This window comes from Equus caballus, chromosome 7 (assembly GCF_041296265.1).
Source record: "Equus caballus isolate H_3958 breed thoroughbred chromosome 7, TB-T2T, whole genome shotgun sequence".
In the NCBI taxonomy this organism is placed as follows: domain Eukaryota; kingdom Metazoa; phylum Chordata; class Mammalia; order Perissodactyla; family Equidae; genus Equus; species Equus caballus.
In genome coordinates, this window is record NC_091690.1 from 6,497,511 (window position 1) to 6,515,879 (window position 18,369).

The 18,369-nt window shown below is 44.1% G+C and overlaps 1 protein-coding gene across 27 annotated transcripts in view; it reads left to right on the forward strand.

Moving 5' to 3' along the window:
- The window catches only part of AMOTL1 (angiomotin like 1), a 155,577-nt gene that overhangs the window by 97,937 nt on the left and 39,271 nt on the right, over positions 1-18,369 (forward strand). For all 27 annotated transcript variants that reach the window (XM_023644674.2, XM_023644676.2, XM_023644679.2 and 24 more), the window contains 3 exons: positions 2,861-3,152; positions 10,995-11,139; positions 12,457-12,546. In XM_023644674.2, coding sequence (XP_023500442.1) covers positions 2,861-3,152; positions 10,995-11,139; positions 12,457-12,546 — 527 coding nt within the window. The remainder of the gene's footprint in view (positions 1-2,860; positions 3,153-10,994; positions 11,140-12,456; positions 12,547-18,369) is intronic.

An 18,369-nucleotide genomic window follows, 5' to 3' on the forward strand; every position in this document is an offset into this window, starting at 1 on the left:
TGTCTTGCCTGCCCGTCGTCCGTTGTAATGTGGTGTGTATTGAATGTGTAACCGAGTCATTTGTGAGGCCGGTGTTTTCTGTTTAATAGGAAAAAGCCCATTCTTTCTTGTCCCTTAAGCTTGGCAAACACCCGTTTCCTGCATTGCCACTCAGGATGACTTAGGCTGGCATTAAGAAAACACTTCCTTTTTGTTACATAACAGAAAAAGATGACTGAGAAGATAAACCCATCATTGACCATAAGTGAGTTCCAAATCCCAGAGTTCAATAAATGTTAAAAGATAGAAGTCCCAGCCTGAAGCTGCCTAGGTCAAAGGGAAGCCCTAATGCTTCGGAGGGCGGGGCTGCAGGCTCATCGGTGCCACCGCAGCTCCAAGGGGGCCACCTCGTTTAGCCCTTGCGTTGGATGAAGTGTGAGGGCGTCCTTAGGAGTGGGATGGGTATCTGCCTTTGAGTTGAGGCGGTGTCATTTGTGGTAGTTTGCCTCTTGCCAAGTAACCTCTTTCCATAAAAAATGCACTGTAGGATTTAGCCAGCCTGCAGGAATGCACTTATTCAGTAACAGATCTGTGGGTTTTTGGGTCTGTGCCTGATAGGCACTCCTGTGATCTGGGTGAAAATCAGGGATTGTGAATGGCACTTGAGATGGAGTTGGACCTTATACACACAGACCTCATATGCACAGGGTGACACACAGTCACGCACACTTCAGTGTGGAAGAGGCATGGATTCATCAAAATGCAGAAATGTTTTCTTCCTGAAGAGGTGGCCAGATAGTTATGTAATAGGTGTAGAGAGGGAGGGCGGTGGAATGGTTTCCATCTCCCCACAGGCACCGTTCCTTTCTGAAATCTGTGGAAGGCTGGAAGGTGACGCTCACTTAAGGAATAAATCGCATTGAGCTCCATGGTTGTCCACCTTGCCTTGGGGAACTTAGATCTCAGCTGCTTTAATATGAAATGGAAGGGGCTCCTAGATTGAAGGCATAAGGAAGTCTAGTTGGGAAATATCCCCTGAGCCCAGGTGGAGTGCTCTGATGTTTGTTATTAAAGCAAAGCCTATGGTTGGTTGCTCAGTTAGGATCTCCTGCGTTTACTCTGAGGTCACCTTTATGAACGTCTGCATATCCATGTAGGGAGGGCTAAGATGACCCTTGTCAAATTTTCTTCTAGAGTTTGACATTTAGCTCGTAGGAATTGGCATTGCAAAGAATTCTGGCTCCAAAGAAACACTTACAAAATGAGAGATACCGAGGCTGACAAGGTCTGAAAACATTCCAGCAAGTATACTGAAAAGGAAAATATAAGGCCAAGCGACCTACCGGGAAAAATGAGGGTAGCTCGGAGAGCTTTGGCTGTGGATGGCCGCAAGTTACGGGAGATGACATGTATGGCTCTTACGGATTAGAAATAGCTAGATCTGCAGAGGACTGGGCCCTTTGATGCAGAATGTTTCTGAATTTTGGGTTGCTGATAATTCTTAGCAGCCTAGTTCCCAGATTGAGACCTAAAGGTGGAGAGAGTCGACAAGAAAACTAGTTTTCCGAAGTCTCTGCAGAAGAGCAACAGCTGTGGTTGGAAAACTAGATATCAAGACTATTTGCCTTTTATACCTGTAAAAGCTGTTGTTCAGAGCCCTTGCCTTAGGCTGGAAGAAGACACTGAGTCTTAGGAAACGGGTTAATAGAAGAGTGAGGAGGAGATTGTTACGGAGTGGAGAGAGGAGATCGAAAGTCATGCTTCCTAATATAGGAGCTAGTACCAGGAATTTGAGCCAGCAGTGGACACCTCTCTGTGTTCTTTTTAATATGGCTAAAATCAGACTTTTGACCCCCTGACCTCCCCACCCCAGCCAATCAAAGCCAAAAAATTAACTCCTTCCCCAAGAATTTCCCATTTCATTAAATGGTACCCCTGTCTATTTGTGTAGAGCCTACAATCTAGGAGTAATTTGTGACTTTTCCTCACTTTCTCTTCCCCCATCCATGATATATACAAAACACGCCCTAAATTCATCTATTATTTCTCTTTTGCTACTGCCCTGTGGGCCTTCCTCAGTTCTCACCCAGGCCACACCCAGGCCTCCTCGCTGGGCGCCCTTCGTCCATTCTTGCTACATCCATTCTTGGCACTGTGCATTCTGTCTGCGCCCCTCTCAGTAAAGGCAGCTCCTCTGCTGGCCTCCCCTTACATCCTAAGGCAAGGGCTGGCCTTGGCTTACAAAGGCCCTTGCCCATCCCTCTGGTCTTACCCTTTACTGCTTCTGCTGGCTGTGTTTTCTATCAGTTTGCTTTCTCCTACCTGATCATGCTGTGCTAAATCCTGCCCTAGGCCCGTGCACCATTCCTCTATCTGGAATACTCCTTTTCCCACTTCTTTATCCCTACCTCCAACCACTGGTTCCTTCTTGTCTGTCATTCAGACTTCAACTCAAGCATGTGCTTCTCAGAGACTCCTTCCCTGACCTCTCACTGCGAACCAGCCACTCAGTCATTTGCTGTCACATCACTCTGCTTTATTCTTTGGAGAGTACTCATTACTTTTCAATACCTGGCTTAGTTTGTTTACTGTTTGGTGGTGGTCTTGTCCCTTTCCCTGAGAATGTAAACTTCATGAGAGCAGAGACCTTGTCTGTCTTGGTTGCTGTATCTCGAGTGACAGAACAGTGGTGATTCAGAGGGAGAACACATTAAATATCTGTGGAATGAAGGACTGGACCTGCTGGACTCACCCAGCATTGGAAAGTGTGTTGCTGACCTCTGGTAGTAGAAGCCATCAATAGTGTGTATATTGTTGGGATTTCCTTCCTCCTCCCACCATTTCCCTAGGGTCTGATTACTGGTCTTCCGTTCCCTTGCAGCCGCCCATGCCAACTTCCTTTCCCATCAACAGTGCAGCAGCACAGCCCGATGTCCTCCCAGAACTCCTCCATCAGTGGGCCTCTGCACTCCGTCTCCTTGCCACTTCCGCTTCCGATGACCCTGGCAGCTCCACAGCCCCCACCTGCCGCCTCCCCCAGCCAGCAGCTTGGGCCAGATGCGTTCGCAATTGTGGAGCGAGCCCAGCAGATGGTGGAGATACTAACAGAGGAGAACCGGGTGCTTCACCAGGAACTTCAGGGTTACTATGACAATGCTGACAAGCTCCACAAGGTATGTGACTTCCTGAGGTAAGGGGAGCAAGAAAGTTCTCTGGAAGGGACGGAATTTTTTACCAGCTCATGGAGGGTTGAAAGGGTTCCTGCACCCAATTCCAACGTGTGTGTGTATGTGTGTGTGTGTGTGTGTGTGTGTAGGCTTCCTCACACCAACAAGCACTTCTCTGACACCAGCAGGGTGTCCAAGAATTCAACTCAGTTCTAGCACTATCTACCCAGAGATAGCATCGATCCCACAGGTAAAGGGCTCAGTCCCACAAGACTGCCCTCCAGTTCAGACACCAGTTGCAAGCCTACATTGTTACCTGTGCTTCTGACTGATCAGCTACAAATTAGCGGTTCCAATTACCCCCCTCCAACTCAGGATGCCAATCACAAGTCCAGGTTGTTACCGGTACTTCTGACCCACTGGCTGTAAATGAGAGGTTCCCACAACCTCCTCCTTGGGTTCATTTAATTTGCTAGAACGACTCACAGAACTCAGGAAAACCTGTTTATTCACTAGATTATCAATTTATTACAAAGGATATTAAAGGATACGAATCAACAGCCAGATGAGATATGTAGGGCAAGGCCCAAACAGAGGAGCTTCTGTCCTTGTGGAGTTTGGGGCCCAACCTGGAAGCTCTCCGAACCCTGTCCTTTTTTGTTTTTTTTATGGAGACTTCATTACATAGGCATGATTGATTAATTCATTGGTCATCTGTGATTGGTTCAACCTCCAGCCCTCTCCCCTCCCTGGAAATCGGGGTGGGACTGAAAGTTCCAATTCTCTTTTCATGTTGGTTTCCCTGGCAACCAGCCTCCGTCCTTAGGTGCTTTGCAAAAGTCACCTTCATTAATGTAAACCTAATTGTGGTGGAAAGGGCTTGTTAGGAATAACAAGACATCCATTGCACTTTTGTGGCTCTGAAGCATTTTCAGGAACTGAGGACAAGAGACCAACTATTATAACCAAAGATGTTCTCATTGCTCTTATCACTCAGGAACTTCCAAGGGTTTTGGGAGCTGTGAGCCAGGATCCATGGAGGAAGACCACATATCTCCGAGAAATATATTTTGGTTATCTGAATGACCAAAATACATATTTCTCATAATCACAATATCTCAGGGGTTGAGTCACTGACTCACTCACCAACATTTAATGATAAGGAGACCCTTTTTTATTTTAGGCACTGTGCAAGGCTTTAGGGAGACAGAAATGAATATGACATAGTGCCTGCCTTGGAGGAGCTTACAGTCCAAACGGGGGAGAGTTGCCTAGGCTAATACCTGCAGTAGAATGTCGAGGGGCTACAGTAGGTACCAGGGAGGTGGCCCTGGACCCGAGACTCAGAGGCTGTAGCATTTCCCAGGTGGACAATGTGGAATAGGGGAATGAGTTGAGAGAGGAAGATTTTCCTTTAAATCTGAGCATCTCAGACAGGAACCTTGTGATTGCCACGTTTGTTTCAATAGCCAGTCTCTGCAAAAAGCAGTGAGGGTCGAGTCTGAGTTCCTGTGTGCTCTCCTCATGCTTGTAGTTTATCAGGTGGGGAGATGCTGTGTAATTCCAGCCCATGCAGTTATCATGGGAACATCAGAATGTGTGACAGCCTTCAGTCCTAGGGCTTTATGCTGAGAGCCAAAGGCAACAGGAAAACATCCAGCGAGAGTGAACTGTTGTGGCCAGTGATTTCATGACGACCCACACGTCAGCACCTGAAATGCTACAGGTAGAACCAAGAGGCAAGGCGACAGAGGTGGTAGGATGTTTCAGGGCACCAGAGCCACAGGGCGCTCGAGGTTCCTGTCTGGAGGCAAGGAGGCCTATGTGGTAGGAGAGCTTCTAAGAGACTAAGTGTCTGGCTGTGTACTAGGCAATCAGGGGCTTTTGTAAAGAGAAAGGGTCGAGTATAAACCCTACCTGACTACAGAAGCATTGTCATTTGGTTCCATATGACCCTTACTATTCCTGGCTCACCCATCCAGAGTTCACTATTTAGTACTGATTTCACAGATAAAGCCTGGTCTTTTTGCTGGTCAGGGTTTCAGAGCAATTGGCTCCCCTGATTTCCTGAGGGCTGGCAGTAAACAGCGGGAGCAGAGGGTTTGATGGTACAAATGTTCACAGACAGAATCTGCCCTAGCACGTTTGTGCAGAGCTCCCACTGATAGGGTCTGGAGCTCCCTGAGTCAAGACCAGACTTGGCTCAGAGAGCTCTGGCTGCCTTTATTGGAGAGAAAAAAATGAGAGCCAGAAACAAATGGGCTGCCTAAAGATTGTGGCCTCTCTCCTACCCCAGTCGTACCTTTAGAAGTTGGAGAACAAGCGTGCTGTCTCCCAGCCTTGGCTATAAATCCCTGCTCAGGCCCAGGCTTGCCTCTGACACCTCCCAGGGCAGCTTCTTTCCAGGTACCGACTGGAAATTGGGAAGGACCAACTCAGCACTTCCTGGGAAATGAGTAGTTCTTTCTTCTCCCTAATGAAGCCCTGTGACAGACATGTCCAGGAGTTCGCAGACTCCCCTGAGGGCAGAGTCTGGTTCTGGATCTTTTCACATGGATATTTTTGAACAGTTACGTGGAGAGTACAGAAATTGGGAGATCTTGTTATTCTTCACTGACTTTTTAATTGATACATACTTTTTATTGACATGTAATACACATCTCTTTCTTGATTTTTTTTTTTTAATTAAGATTATGATAGATTACAACCTGTGAGATTTCAGTTGTACGTTATTGTTAGTAATGTTGTGGGTATACTACTTCACCCTTTGTGCCCTCCCCGCACCCCCCCTTTTCCTTGGTAACCACCGATCGGTTCTCCTTGTCTATATGTTAACTTCCACCTGTAAGTGCAGTCATATAGAGTTCATCTTTCTCTGTCTGGCTCTTTCTTGATTTTAACGTACATTTCTCTGTTGTAAAACAAAAATCAATCTCCCAGTGACTCAGTTTCCCTACACAGGGGAAGATTCTTCAACTTGGTGGCCAAAAGGATTTTGATGACTCCTGAAAAAGGAGAAAAATCAAAAGCTGTTTCCCTTCTGGAACCCCAAACTCTTTCAGTCCCTTGACTGTTATAAATGGTTCCATAAATATTACTTTTCATTAATCTGTCACATGTCCCACTGGAATTGTCAATTTAAAAACTCAGATTTTGATAGATACTTTCATATTCATCACTGGTTCCCTAGCTGTTCTCAACGTCTGGGACCAAAAGACAATAGCTGCATGAAATCTGTGACTTAACATTTCATGGCTTTTGTCCCCGAGGTCTTCCTCGTCCCAGGTCTTCCCTCAGCATCAGCTTCACTGCCCAGTTGTCTCTTAGCAGCTGCTTAAAAGCCTTCAGTCTGGGGAGAGGACTGTCAGAGGAGGTGATGACTTTACTTCTCACTGATGACAGCCCCCACGTTGGGTGGAACCACTCTGCTGCGTTGTAGGATGTTGCTGCCCTGTGCCAGCAATAACATCCAAGCTGGGATCCTCACAGCCCTGGGAGCACTCGCAAAGATTCATTGTAAGGGCAGAACCAAAAATAGATGAATTTTTAATTGCAGGGCTTAGCCTATGCCTACTGAGCCAGGAACACAGCAGGAAAGAACGACTAAACTCAGAGAATGCCGAAGCGCAGCCTAGATATGAAGGCTGTTTCCAGAGAGGCACAAGGTGGTGATTATCACTGTTAGTGTTGGAATGATGGTCGAGGACCCCCAGAAAGAACAGTTGTTTTCCGGTATTTCCTTTTGGTCACTCATTTTGCTTCTCTTTCCTGCCAGTTTCCCTGAAACATAATTAATGGACAGAGTTTCCAGCAGGACCAGACTGTGGGCTGTTGAGTGGGTTGGCCTCAGAAACCGTCAGGGCAGAGATGAGCATTTGAGGGGAAAGGACCAAGCATTTATGATTCCCCCAGGCTTGCTTACGTGAAGACCCTCTTCTTTTGTCAGAGAAACAACGGTGCCTTTGACTGGGCAGTCTGCGGCTTGGACAGCAGGCCTGTCTGGTCCTGTGGTCGCTGAGCTGTGCTTGTGAAGGTGCTCAGGGAAGAAGCCAGGATCCAGAGCTTGGAATGGCTGAGATCTTCTCAGGGCTTCCCACACTGCTCGTGGTTCTGTTTCTGGGACAAGGAGTGCTTCTCTGTGCCATTTCAGGGGCTCTAATGGCCTGGCCTAAGAGCTTCCTGACATCTGGGCTGGAAGGGAGGATGGCAGGCTCTTCTTTTAGACTCAGGACTCTGAACCAGCCCAGATGGTTTTATATCAAAGCCAGCCTGCCCAATCTTCCCTTCAGCTTTAACAAACATCAGGGAGGACTTAAGATGTTCCAGACATGGGGGATATGAAGAAGAGGGTGTGATTCTCATTCTGAAGGAGTGTGCAATCAGACATCATAGAGCTTTAGACTTAAAATTCTTAAAATGATTCTGGTCCAATTTTCCACCCCTTAGGAACCCTTGCTTCATGTCCCTGAAAGGAGGTCATTCGTTTTTTTGCTTGAATGCTTCCAGAGAAGAGAAACTCATTACTGGGGAGCCTTCTGGAAAATGTAGTAGGAAATTCCTCCTGATGTTGAATCAAAATCTACAGATCTTTAACTTTCTACATCCAGTCGTCATTCTGTCCTTTATAATCTGTCTCCCTCGTGACAGCTGTCATTTCTCATAGGAAGTACCTTGTCCTGAACTAAGACCCTTGCCCTTTCCTGGTAGCCATAAGCACATAACCATATGCCAATTCTTGACTGCATTAGTAGTTGAGATCGTAGCTACGCTGTCATTGGGATCCCCTGGTTTCCTTTGATAGGGTACAGAGGGAAGTTCTTTTAGTGAAAGGAAAGAAACCACAATCAGGTATAGTTTATCAGTGCCCATGTCCGTGTTTAGGAGTTATAAATTTAAAGATTGATTAATCTTTTTTTGTCATGGACAGGGCGTGCCTCTAGGGCTGTAATTACAGGCTACTTCTGGCTTCAAGGAGTTGACAGTCAAACCAGAGACACAAATGTAATCAAAATGCCAGTCAAGTTAACGCAACAGATGAAAGTACTGTGAAGTCAGATCGAGGAAAGTTTTTATGCTGGTGTAGTTGGGGAAGGCTTCCTTGTTATCCTGGGCTTGAAGCATGAGCACCCTCTCATGGGAGACACCTCAGAGTTTATGGTGCTCTCTGCTTCCTTAATGACTGACTAGGTGATGCCCTTCAGTCTTGATGAGGACTGTTGCTGTGGCAGGCCCATCTGTCCGAAAACAAAGGCCACCTTTTATAGATGAAATTAGCATAGAAATGGTGGTATGTTTTGGAGCCATCTCCTTTGAAAACAAAATTAAAAGGAAGGAACATAATTTGTGGTATAACTATGAACAGGATTCAGGACATGCTGTTCCCTCTGCCGCCACATTACCAACAATTCCTGATATCTTTGGAAGAAACAGAAAGGCCTTGTCGAAATGGGGGGACCACGGAAGAACCAACTCTGGTGTTAGGAGGCCTTTGGGAAAATAACATGGTACCAGAAGGGGCCTTGGTATTCTCAGTTGTGCCCTGGTTTGCTGCCACTAAGCAGAAGCCCCAGTGCTGTCCAACCTCTTCATTGACCTCTTCTCAGACTTGTCTTGGCTCCCTTGTAACCTCTGGGGCATTGACCACATTCTCTCTCCTTATTTGACTCTTTGGCTTCCTGGATGCTATGGCACCACTGGCTTCAGAATCTCGTACTGGTTTTTCTGCCCTGCCTACTCCTGCAGTGTTAATGCTCCCCGTCCTTGGCCCTTTAATCTTCTCTTGATCTTCCTAAGTGGTCTCCACTTTATGACTTCATCTGTCATCTGTACACAAGGCCACAGCTGCTCCCCCAACTCTCAGACCTGTGTCTCCACCTCCTAGCGGGAAGTTCCCGCCAAGGTATTCTGCAGACACCTCAAACATGGCATCTCCAAAACCAGACTGGTTTTCTTTTTTTCGTAAACCTGTTTCTCATATAATCATTTATCTTGGTTAGGTCTTACTACCCTGTCTTCTAAGCCATGAATGTCTGTGTTGTCTTTGCTTTCTTTCTCCCTTCCTGTCCAGACCAGTCGCTATGACTATTGATTCTGTTCTTCAATGTCTTTGGAATTTGTCCTTTCAGTTGTCCTAGTTCATGCCATTGTCATGTGCCATTGAACTATTTAATTAGCTTCTTACCTGGACTTCTTTTCTCCTGCCTCTTCTCCCCACCTCCACCCTTCAACCCCATCCTTTGATTTTTTTTTTTTCTATAAAACCTCAGATGAGATCATGCTGCCCTTCTGCTTATAACCCTGCCCTCCCATGGCCCTTCCACCCCCATAGTTCTCCCTTGCCCATAACATGAAGTCCTTCCTTTTGGCCTTAGCTCCTGCCACTTGCACCTGGCTCTCATCCCTGGACTACCTGTCATGTCAGAGACATGCTCTTTCCTTCATGGCTTGGTGTCTCGGCTCATGCCCCATCTTCTGCCTAGAATGCCAGAGTCCTTTGGCTTTTTCTTTTCCGCTTGGCAAATTCCTGTTCATCCTTCAAGACTCATTTTAAATGACATTTCCTCTGAAATCTTTTTTAAAAAATCCCCTTCTCACCCTTGCAAAATTAATGACTTTATCTCTAGACTGTCATAGCATCACACCACCACAGCCCTTCTCACAGTGCACTGTAGATGTGTATGTGTCTGGGTACAGGCCAGGTCTAGGCTGTGAGCTCCTGAAGACCAGAATTTGTCTTACTTAGTTCTGTCTCCTTAGCACCCAGACGCATAGTAAGTGTGCAATAGACATGTCAGGATATGTGTTATTGAGAGGTGTCTCAGCAGGGACTTTCTGATCTGGTCACTTGGGGTTCAGACAGTTGGACTCCCTGACTGATGGTGACATAGCTCTCCTGTGGAGGGACCGAGAACACGGGGCAGGTCTCTTGGTGCCCAGTGCTCTCAACCTGCCCTCCTTTGCCTGATTCCAACTTGTGGGAGCAGTCCATCAAGGTTCCGTGTTTGCTCGCACTCTTTACCCTTCACCTGCATTTATGTTACGCAACAGTAAAATGAGACTTATTGCTATCTACTTCAAAAGCATACTATGATAGTTTATATTATAAACTAATATTAGTTATTGTAATAATAATATAATTATAGTTATATTATAGTTACAGATACTTGTTACAGATTTTTATCTGCCGTAGATTAAAGGCTCTCTCAGTTACAGCTTTTCATGTAGTGAAATATGGAAAAACTGGTTTTAATCCCAGGCCTTTACTTCCTTCATATAAAGAGGTTTTCTGTGGTACATTTGTGTACAATTAGATTCAAGTCCTTTAGTCCTTTATGTAGATAATTTCATAGACAAAGGGGTGAAAACTCTAAGTAATGGAGCATCTCCCGAGTGGATTTTATGTTCCTTGGAGGATGGGTAAGAGGGTTTAGAAGACCACTGTACTTGGAGTCTGGAAATTTGGGTCTAGTTTTTCTTTAGTTTTTCTGTACTTTAATATTTTCCCTTATGTTAACTGGGAATAGTAATCATAGTTACAAATTACCAGACAAAATATAAGAGGTTTAAGTTATGTTTACACTCTCCCCTTCCTGATAATTGTGCAGAGAGACTTTTACAAGGTGACGCCAGGCGGGCCAGCCAGACTTGTGAGGCTGCTATTCGCACATCCTCATGTAGCCCTGGTGCAGAGTGAAGTCGATGACACGATTTGGTAGACGTGAAACCTGAGATGCAGAAAGGCTGCTGTGGAGGTACAGCCTTCACACTTGGAATGTCAGAGAGTCAGTATAACTAAGGCACCAATGAGAATATCAGAAGTCCCACTTTTATGCCACTTCTTTCTTTTAGTTTGAAAAAGAACTTCAGAGAATTTCGGAAGCCTATGAGAGTTTGGTCAAGTCTACCACCAAGCGAGAGTCACTGGACAAGGCGATGAGGAACAAACTGGAAGGCGAGATTCGGAGACTTCATGATTTCAACAGAGACCTCCGAGGCACGTCAGGTTCCCTTCGTATTCTCTCTACCCTAAACTACCGGTGTAGCTAAGAGCCTGACTTCAGGTCCAGAGTGTGTTAGATAATCTTGTAAATTCCAGCCCCCTGGGGAAAGGGCACTCAAAGAGCAGAATTGTTCTTTTCTGCCTTGTAGATTGTTGGTTGCAGCCTGAGCCCAAGAAGTGACACCTCTACGCACGAGTCCATGAAAGTGAGGGAGTATGTGTGCCACTCCTTTGCTTTAAATTGCTTAACAGTACATGTCAAATTTGTTCAATAAAAAATTAATAAATTAAAATTAAAACATAACTTCAAAATAAAAAAAAAAACTTAACGGTGACTCATGACTATGTGAATGGGAATGTTTGAAAAGACCGATGTTGGATGTGCCTCCATTCCCTGTCAAGCTGAGTCATTTGGTAGCATTCTTTGAAAGCCATCACTTAACACTTGCTAGGTATAGTATAGAAGACAGAGCTAGACATGTGTCCCTCTTGGAGGAAAAAAAAGCCCACAGTTGTGAAGGGAGTAGATATATATATAAACTTCCTGAAAGCTGGACGCCACCTGCTGCAGGATCTTGGCAACCTCTAACATGCAGAATGATTTGACCCATGAAACTTGACTTCACTTCCAGTCAGCCGAGCCATTTCTCAGTTGCCTCGTATGTCAGAATACTCAATGCCCTGGTGGTCTCCAGTAGCCAGGTCCTACCTTTTCTGTTACTACAAACCTTTTTGTCTTGGGTATCGTGTACGTTCAGTAGATACTTATTAGGCTGAATTATTAAATTAATGGAGATTTACCAAGTGATTTGAGCAAACATAGAACTCACTGTGTAGAATCTTCATCCATTAGGTCATTTTGACTTTTTTGGGGGTATTTATTTAATGGTTATTTTTATTTTTTTGCTTCCAAGATACAGATAGCAGTCACTGGCTAAAACGTAGGGCTGAGGGTCAAGGTTAGACTAGGGCTGGGCTGAGGCCAAGGAGACTCAACCCCTTCTCGGGGACTTCAAATCAGAGGTTTGCTGGCCTAGCAGGCAGCAAAGCGGTTTTTCCCAGAACCTGTCCTTAGCTGCCTACTGCTGCTGCATACCTTGGCGTTAGATTGCATAAAGGCACAGCATGGCACCTGAAGACTTCACTTTTGATATTTTGGAACGTATTGTTCTTCCTCAAGAGTTGTTCAGTTTTGGGCTCCTGCCTGAGCCTCTCTTCCTACCCAGCTCTTGGCACCCATGCCATTTCTCAGTTGGATGAAGTCTTAGATTCATATGCATTTCTTTGTAATCATTTCCTCTTTGCGCACAGATCGTCTGGAGACTGCCAACAGGCAGCTGTCCAGCAGGGAATACGACGGCCACGAAGACAGAGCTGCAGAGGGACTTTATGCTTCCCAGAGTGAGTCTCCACACTTATCTATCCCAACGTTGGTATCCTTAAAAACTGGGGGCCTGAGGAAAGAATCTTGTTAATTTTAAGTAGGTTTTGTGCTGTTTGCTTTTTGTTAATTTAGCACGTAAGCTGTTAGGCCTCAGATGAGGCCCTCTCACTTCTGCCGGAAACAAAGCCAAGAATGATGGGTATTAGTTCAGTAATATTTATTCTGACCTGCTGACTACAGTTAGTCTCTCGCTAATACTCTGCAAGGAATAGCAACATTACAGTATTTCCTGACACTCACCACTTGAAATAAGGCACAACTCTTTTTCTCCATGGCAAGGGAAGGAGGCTTATGATGGAATTTGGTTTTCTTGTCATGTTTTGTGCTCGCTTAGGTTGAGCAGTTCTAGACTGGCTGCCCCTTGCCACATCAACGCCACCTCAGTGATCACATCATTTATCTCCATATGTGATGCTCGTTTGCAAAAGCCATTGAGCCCATTCACCCAGGAATAAAATGAACAATGGCTTCCTGTCCCCTAGATTTATTGGGAGAACATATTATTAATTTCTCTAGAGGCAAAGGATAGAATCAAATGGGTTTTGAGAAACCATCAGCCAAGGTTTGAATTTCTGCGCATTCATTGAACAAGTCAGAAATGTAAAAATCCAACTGTCTTTTTTTTGAAGCTATCTAGAAGATCAAATTCATTTCTATATCGTAGTTCTCAACAACATTGTGAATTAAGTGCTCACAGACTAAAGACAGTTCGAACAACAAAAGTCATGTATGCAGACCCTGGCCATTCCTTGTATAATGGTAGTATTCTTATGCTTGAGTCCCTCAATACAGCCTTATATTTTCAAGGCTAGGAACTAATTGGTTAAATTTTCTAAGTTCCATTACTGTTTGGTTGGTTTTAAGTTCCTTTGTTTCCCCCAGATTTACTCATGATTGCACTCCAGTTATTAGTCTCAGCTTCATTTTTTTTTTTTTTTTTTTTTTTTTTTTTTTAAAGATTTTATTTTTTCCTTTTTCTCCCCAAAGCCCCCCGGTACATAGCTGTGTATTCTTCGTTCTGGGTTCCTCTAGTTGTGGCATGTGGGACGCTGCCCCAGCGTGGTCTGACGAGCAGTGCCATGTCCGCGCCCAGGATTCGAACCGACAAAACACTGGGCCGCCTGCAGCGGAGCGCGCGAACTTAACCACTCGGCCACGGGGCCAGCCCCACAGCTTCATATTTTAAATTCTGTTTTGGCAAATGGACACTAATACTGTCCGGGGCTTTTGCCTCAGATTCCTTTGTAGTCTTACAGTAGGTGAATTGGCCTGTGTTCCGGATTCACATAAAAAGCTATATTAGCATCTAGAATTATTCACTTTCCTAATAAAATTTCTCTCTTCTTATGAGTGCAATAGATGTGCCATCTCTTCTGAGCTTTCATTTGAAAAATAAGTCATCTGTACTATTTGCATTTAGGATTTTGACACCTTACTTTTGGATGATCATATGTCTAGGTAGAGTAAGTGTCTTTGTGGCAGTTATGTCAGCAATGTCACTGCTGATACTCTGCCTTCGTGTTCTTGGATATTCTTTTGTCACTTAGTTCAGGTCAAAATGGAAAAGCCAATTAGTTTCATCTGATGGGCATTTGTTCCAACCTCCCAGCCCAGGCTGTGTTGATGGAATAATAGGGTTTAGTGGTGTGTGAGTTCAGAAATGATCCTGAAGACTAACCTTTTGGCTCAAAGCTAAAACATCGATAATGCAGGCCAAGAGGCCCTTTCAGCTTTACAGGGAATGATTTTCTCTGTCCAAACATGCTCGACTGTGTTCCAAAAGCATAAATAAGAGAATCCAGACGCATTTTTCAACTGCTTACAGGTATCTTAGTGTTGACATGTGGTGTAATTGAATGTAGGCAGGGCATTTGAAGTAGATTTGCTAACAGTGATATCTAACCAATTTTTCAATTCCTAGTTTTTACAGGACACTCTGTGCCTTCAGCGCAGCTTTATAATTATTTGCATTAGCTTTTCCTCTCCTGCTGTAGCCAAGAGATGGACTTGAGATGTTATTTCAAATTTACAGATAGGTTTTTTTTTCTCAGTGAGTTGTAAGAAGTCTCTGTATGTTGAGGAAATTAGTATCTCCCCCATGATATATATTGCAGATATTTTCCCCGGTTATTTTTGTTCTTTGGTTATAGTGTTCTTTATCTTACAGGAGATTTTTTTAAGTAACCGTATTTATGTCTTCCAGGTTTTATGTCATGCTTCAAGATGCTTTTTGTAGTCCCAGATTATACAAATATTCACTGATGTTTTATTCAGCTATGTTTATGATTTCATTGTTTGCAAGGCTTATGTTTTGGAAGCTAGTTTGGGAGGCACTGGAGATGAGAAATACATGAGGGACTAACCTGGAAGCAAGGACACTAGTTAACAGATGTCTTAGTATCTGGGCAAGAGAGGTAGAGGTCCTAAACTAAGACAGAAGAAGTGATGGAGAGTAGGGGACAGAGAAGCAAGTGACAGATTAGTAGGACTTGTGACCAACTGAATAATGGCAGTGAGAGAGAGCGAAAGGAATGTGACTAGAACAACTAGATGGATGGTCACCCCGTACCAGTAAAAAGCAGGAGAAGCAGGTTGGGATTAGATAATGAGTTAACATTTTAACATTTGGGTGTGTTGACTCATCTCACGCTGAGGCCCGTAGCTGAGTGAGCAGGTATAACAGCAGGTGCAGACGTACCCAGAAGGCTGGTGAAGGGCGGCGTTCTCTGTCAGGCTTTCCTTTCAGCATGTGGGCACAGAATGGCAGGCGAGAACTACATCCTCTCTTCATAGTTATTAATGTGTTCCATTATCTGTGTATGCTTTTAGAAACTCTATTATTAGAATACTTTTCCAATGCCTAGTAATCATAATTATAAACATTGTGCACTCAAGAGGAGCCATCCTTTTCAAATGAGTCTTTTGCGATTCTAGCACTTGGCTAAGAGAAAGGCAAGACTGAATAGCAGATGATAGTGACTTCTCTGGATAATACATACTAAGGAGCTGAGGCTAAGTTGGGAAGCCCCTGACCACCACCTTGGCCAACGGAAAAGTCAGAGGGGAGGGGAAAGTAGAGAATACACATTTGGTTTTTTTGCTAGGTGTTCATGAGGTCCAGGTCCAGGAACGCCCAAGGTGCTCTTGCAGTAGGAGCTGTCGGGAGGATGTCTGTAAAGCTCTCTCAGTTAATGGAGGGAGAAGGTCCTTCTTGCCCTGATTTCTGAATTTCCCCGCTGCCCAGGATAGTTTCCCTCTAAAGGCTGAACTCTGCTCCTAAGTTGGAGCCTGCTGAAGGTCTTGGTGGACTGCCTAGGTGGTCGCCGCTTAGCTCTGGAGGTTGAAATGAACATTCGTGATTATTGTGCTCCCCTCACTCATGAGATTTGTCAGTATTAAAAATGTCACTGAGTTAGGTGCCTAGGAGTCTGATGACTATGAGGAATTTTTTTTCTCTATCACCTCCTGGTGTTGCATCACTCTCTTTGGAGGAATTCAAAGTTTTGTTTGTTTGTTTTTCCAAATATTTTTGCAGCTAAATTGCTCCTGAAAAACAGAACGTCTAGCCAATTCCTGTTTGGTCTGGGTGTGTAAAGCCAGGCTTCTTTGTCCTTTACCTTCTTTAAATTACTGAGATTCTTGGTTTTCCCTTTCATTTATTTGTCTCTTTCATGTGCGCATGCATGCACACACAGACATAGGCACACACAGAGCAGAGGTAGGCCACTGTCCCCTAAAGACAGTGCCCCGGGAATGTCTCTCATCATTCTTAGCTCTGTCTTCTCAGTAGGTGAAACTCTTAACTGTTTCTTTCTGAAAATTGCTAACCCTGCAGAATTCCCATCACATTAGGTGAGAAAGCCAAAAATAAAATATTAGTTGTGGGGAAACTAGGCTGGTAGAGATTATCTTACTATGTTCTTGGGTTGAGTGGGAGCTGACTAGGTCTGGCATGCTTGTGTTATTCCGGGATAAAACTAAGTCATGATCCAGGATGCACAAGAACTTATTTCGGCCCTGTAGGTTCAGCATATTTGGTTAAACTTGAGTCTATGTAAGTTAGATTTTGGCTGTTAAGTCATGTCCCTAAAAGAAAAAGGTATTTTGGACATTCAGTTATCGTTTTAAGTTGATGAGTAATGGGTGTAAATGAGTCAGGACTATATGGATTTGATTTCCCTTGTAACTCTCATGGGTTTAAAAACAAACAAAAATGTGTAAGACCAACCTGTTTTAAAAATAACAGTAATTTCCCATTTTCAGTGTGTCTTCTAATCATATCTTACTCTTGAATCTTATTTTAGGTGCTTTGATTTTCTATCTCTTATAGAATGTAAAAGAGACTAAAATAATTTCCTAAAAGAAAATCCCTCTGGTTTTTGTATTTCCTATTAGGGCTTGTGTGAAACACAAAGCAGAAATTACAGTGACATAAACATTAATTCTGTTGACCCACATAGAGCCTAAGGAGATTATTCTGAATCCTCACTGGGTTTCATTACATCATGTTGTGGGTTTCTATCAGGCCTCATTAGGAAGGACAGGTTAGATGTTGTCACATATGGGTACCCTGGTTTACCTCCTCCTCTGTGGGCCTGCTGGTGCTTGCAGCCTCTCCTGACTTGGTACAAAGCGCCTACTACAGCACTTTTATCTCCATTCCATATGGGCATCATTTATTTGCATGGATCTCCTCCACTAGATGGGAGAACTAACATTCTTTACCAATATCCATCCCCAACCCTCACTAAAAGCCCTTGAATCTTTATATACCTGGCACTCAATAAATGTTTACTGAGGGAATGAATAAAAGTGGAAAATCCCTTTAACAATAGGCTTGACATTCTCATGCAGCATCAGTGTCAATATATTCTTTTTAGCTCAGTGTCTACCAGTCATGTTGTCAGATGCCCCAGGTTATCCTCCGTTATTTCACAGCATTAGGCGAAATTAACTACCAGCAGAATAGAAACAACTTAAAAATGCTTAAATTCCATTTTTTTTGCCTTCTTCCTTCCCTCCTTCCTTTTTTTGCATGTAGGAGGATATCCAGGTTAGGGATATTTTTTGCTATTAGAACAGTAGTATTTTAGTAGTATTTTTCATGAAAATTGGCATTAATATAGTTGATTTTTGGTTCCCTTGACTGCTGCTTCTCTTCTACTCTGCTGTGGTTATGTTGGATCTGAGAATTGGCTGTGGTATGTAAAGGTTTTTGTAGCAACTGGCCAAATACTCACACTGACCAATCCATAGATCATGCCAGACTCCACAAATCAGTGCCTGGTCAAAGGAGAAGGCATTGTCTCTGAAGCCTGCTAAGGTGGCATCATTTAAATCAAGAAAATTTTCTCGTGCTGAATTAACTGATTCCCCTTAAAGATGATCCCTACATTTAACAGGACTGTGCAGTTCTAAATATCAAAGGTTTTGTAGGCACAGGCTCAAGTAAATAATCTTGGATCAGCTGCATCTTCTAATTCCTTTTCTCCCATTAACATGCTCAGTGCCTTGAAGTTAGATGCTGAATCTTCGTGTACCTCCATTACCTCTAAAGAAATAGGGAAATAAATCTACTTCAGGCACCAGAGCTCTGAGGGATAATGAGTGATAGGAAATGCAAAGAAGACTTTACAAATGCATTTATTGAGCGGCACTTCTTCCTGCCTCCTTGCATCCTTCCTCCGTCTATTTCAGCACTCACCTTCTCTGGAAGGACCTGCCAGTTTTCAGGGTGGGGGAATGGGCCGTGTTCCCAAAGCATGCCTGCATGGCTCGCC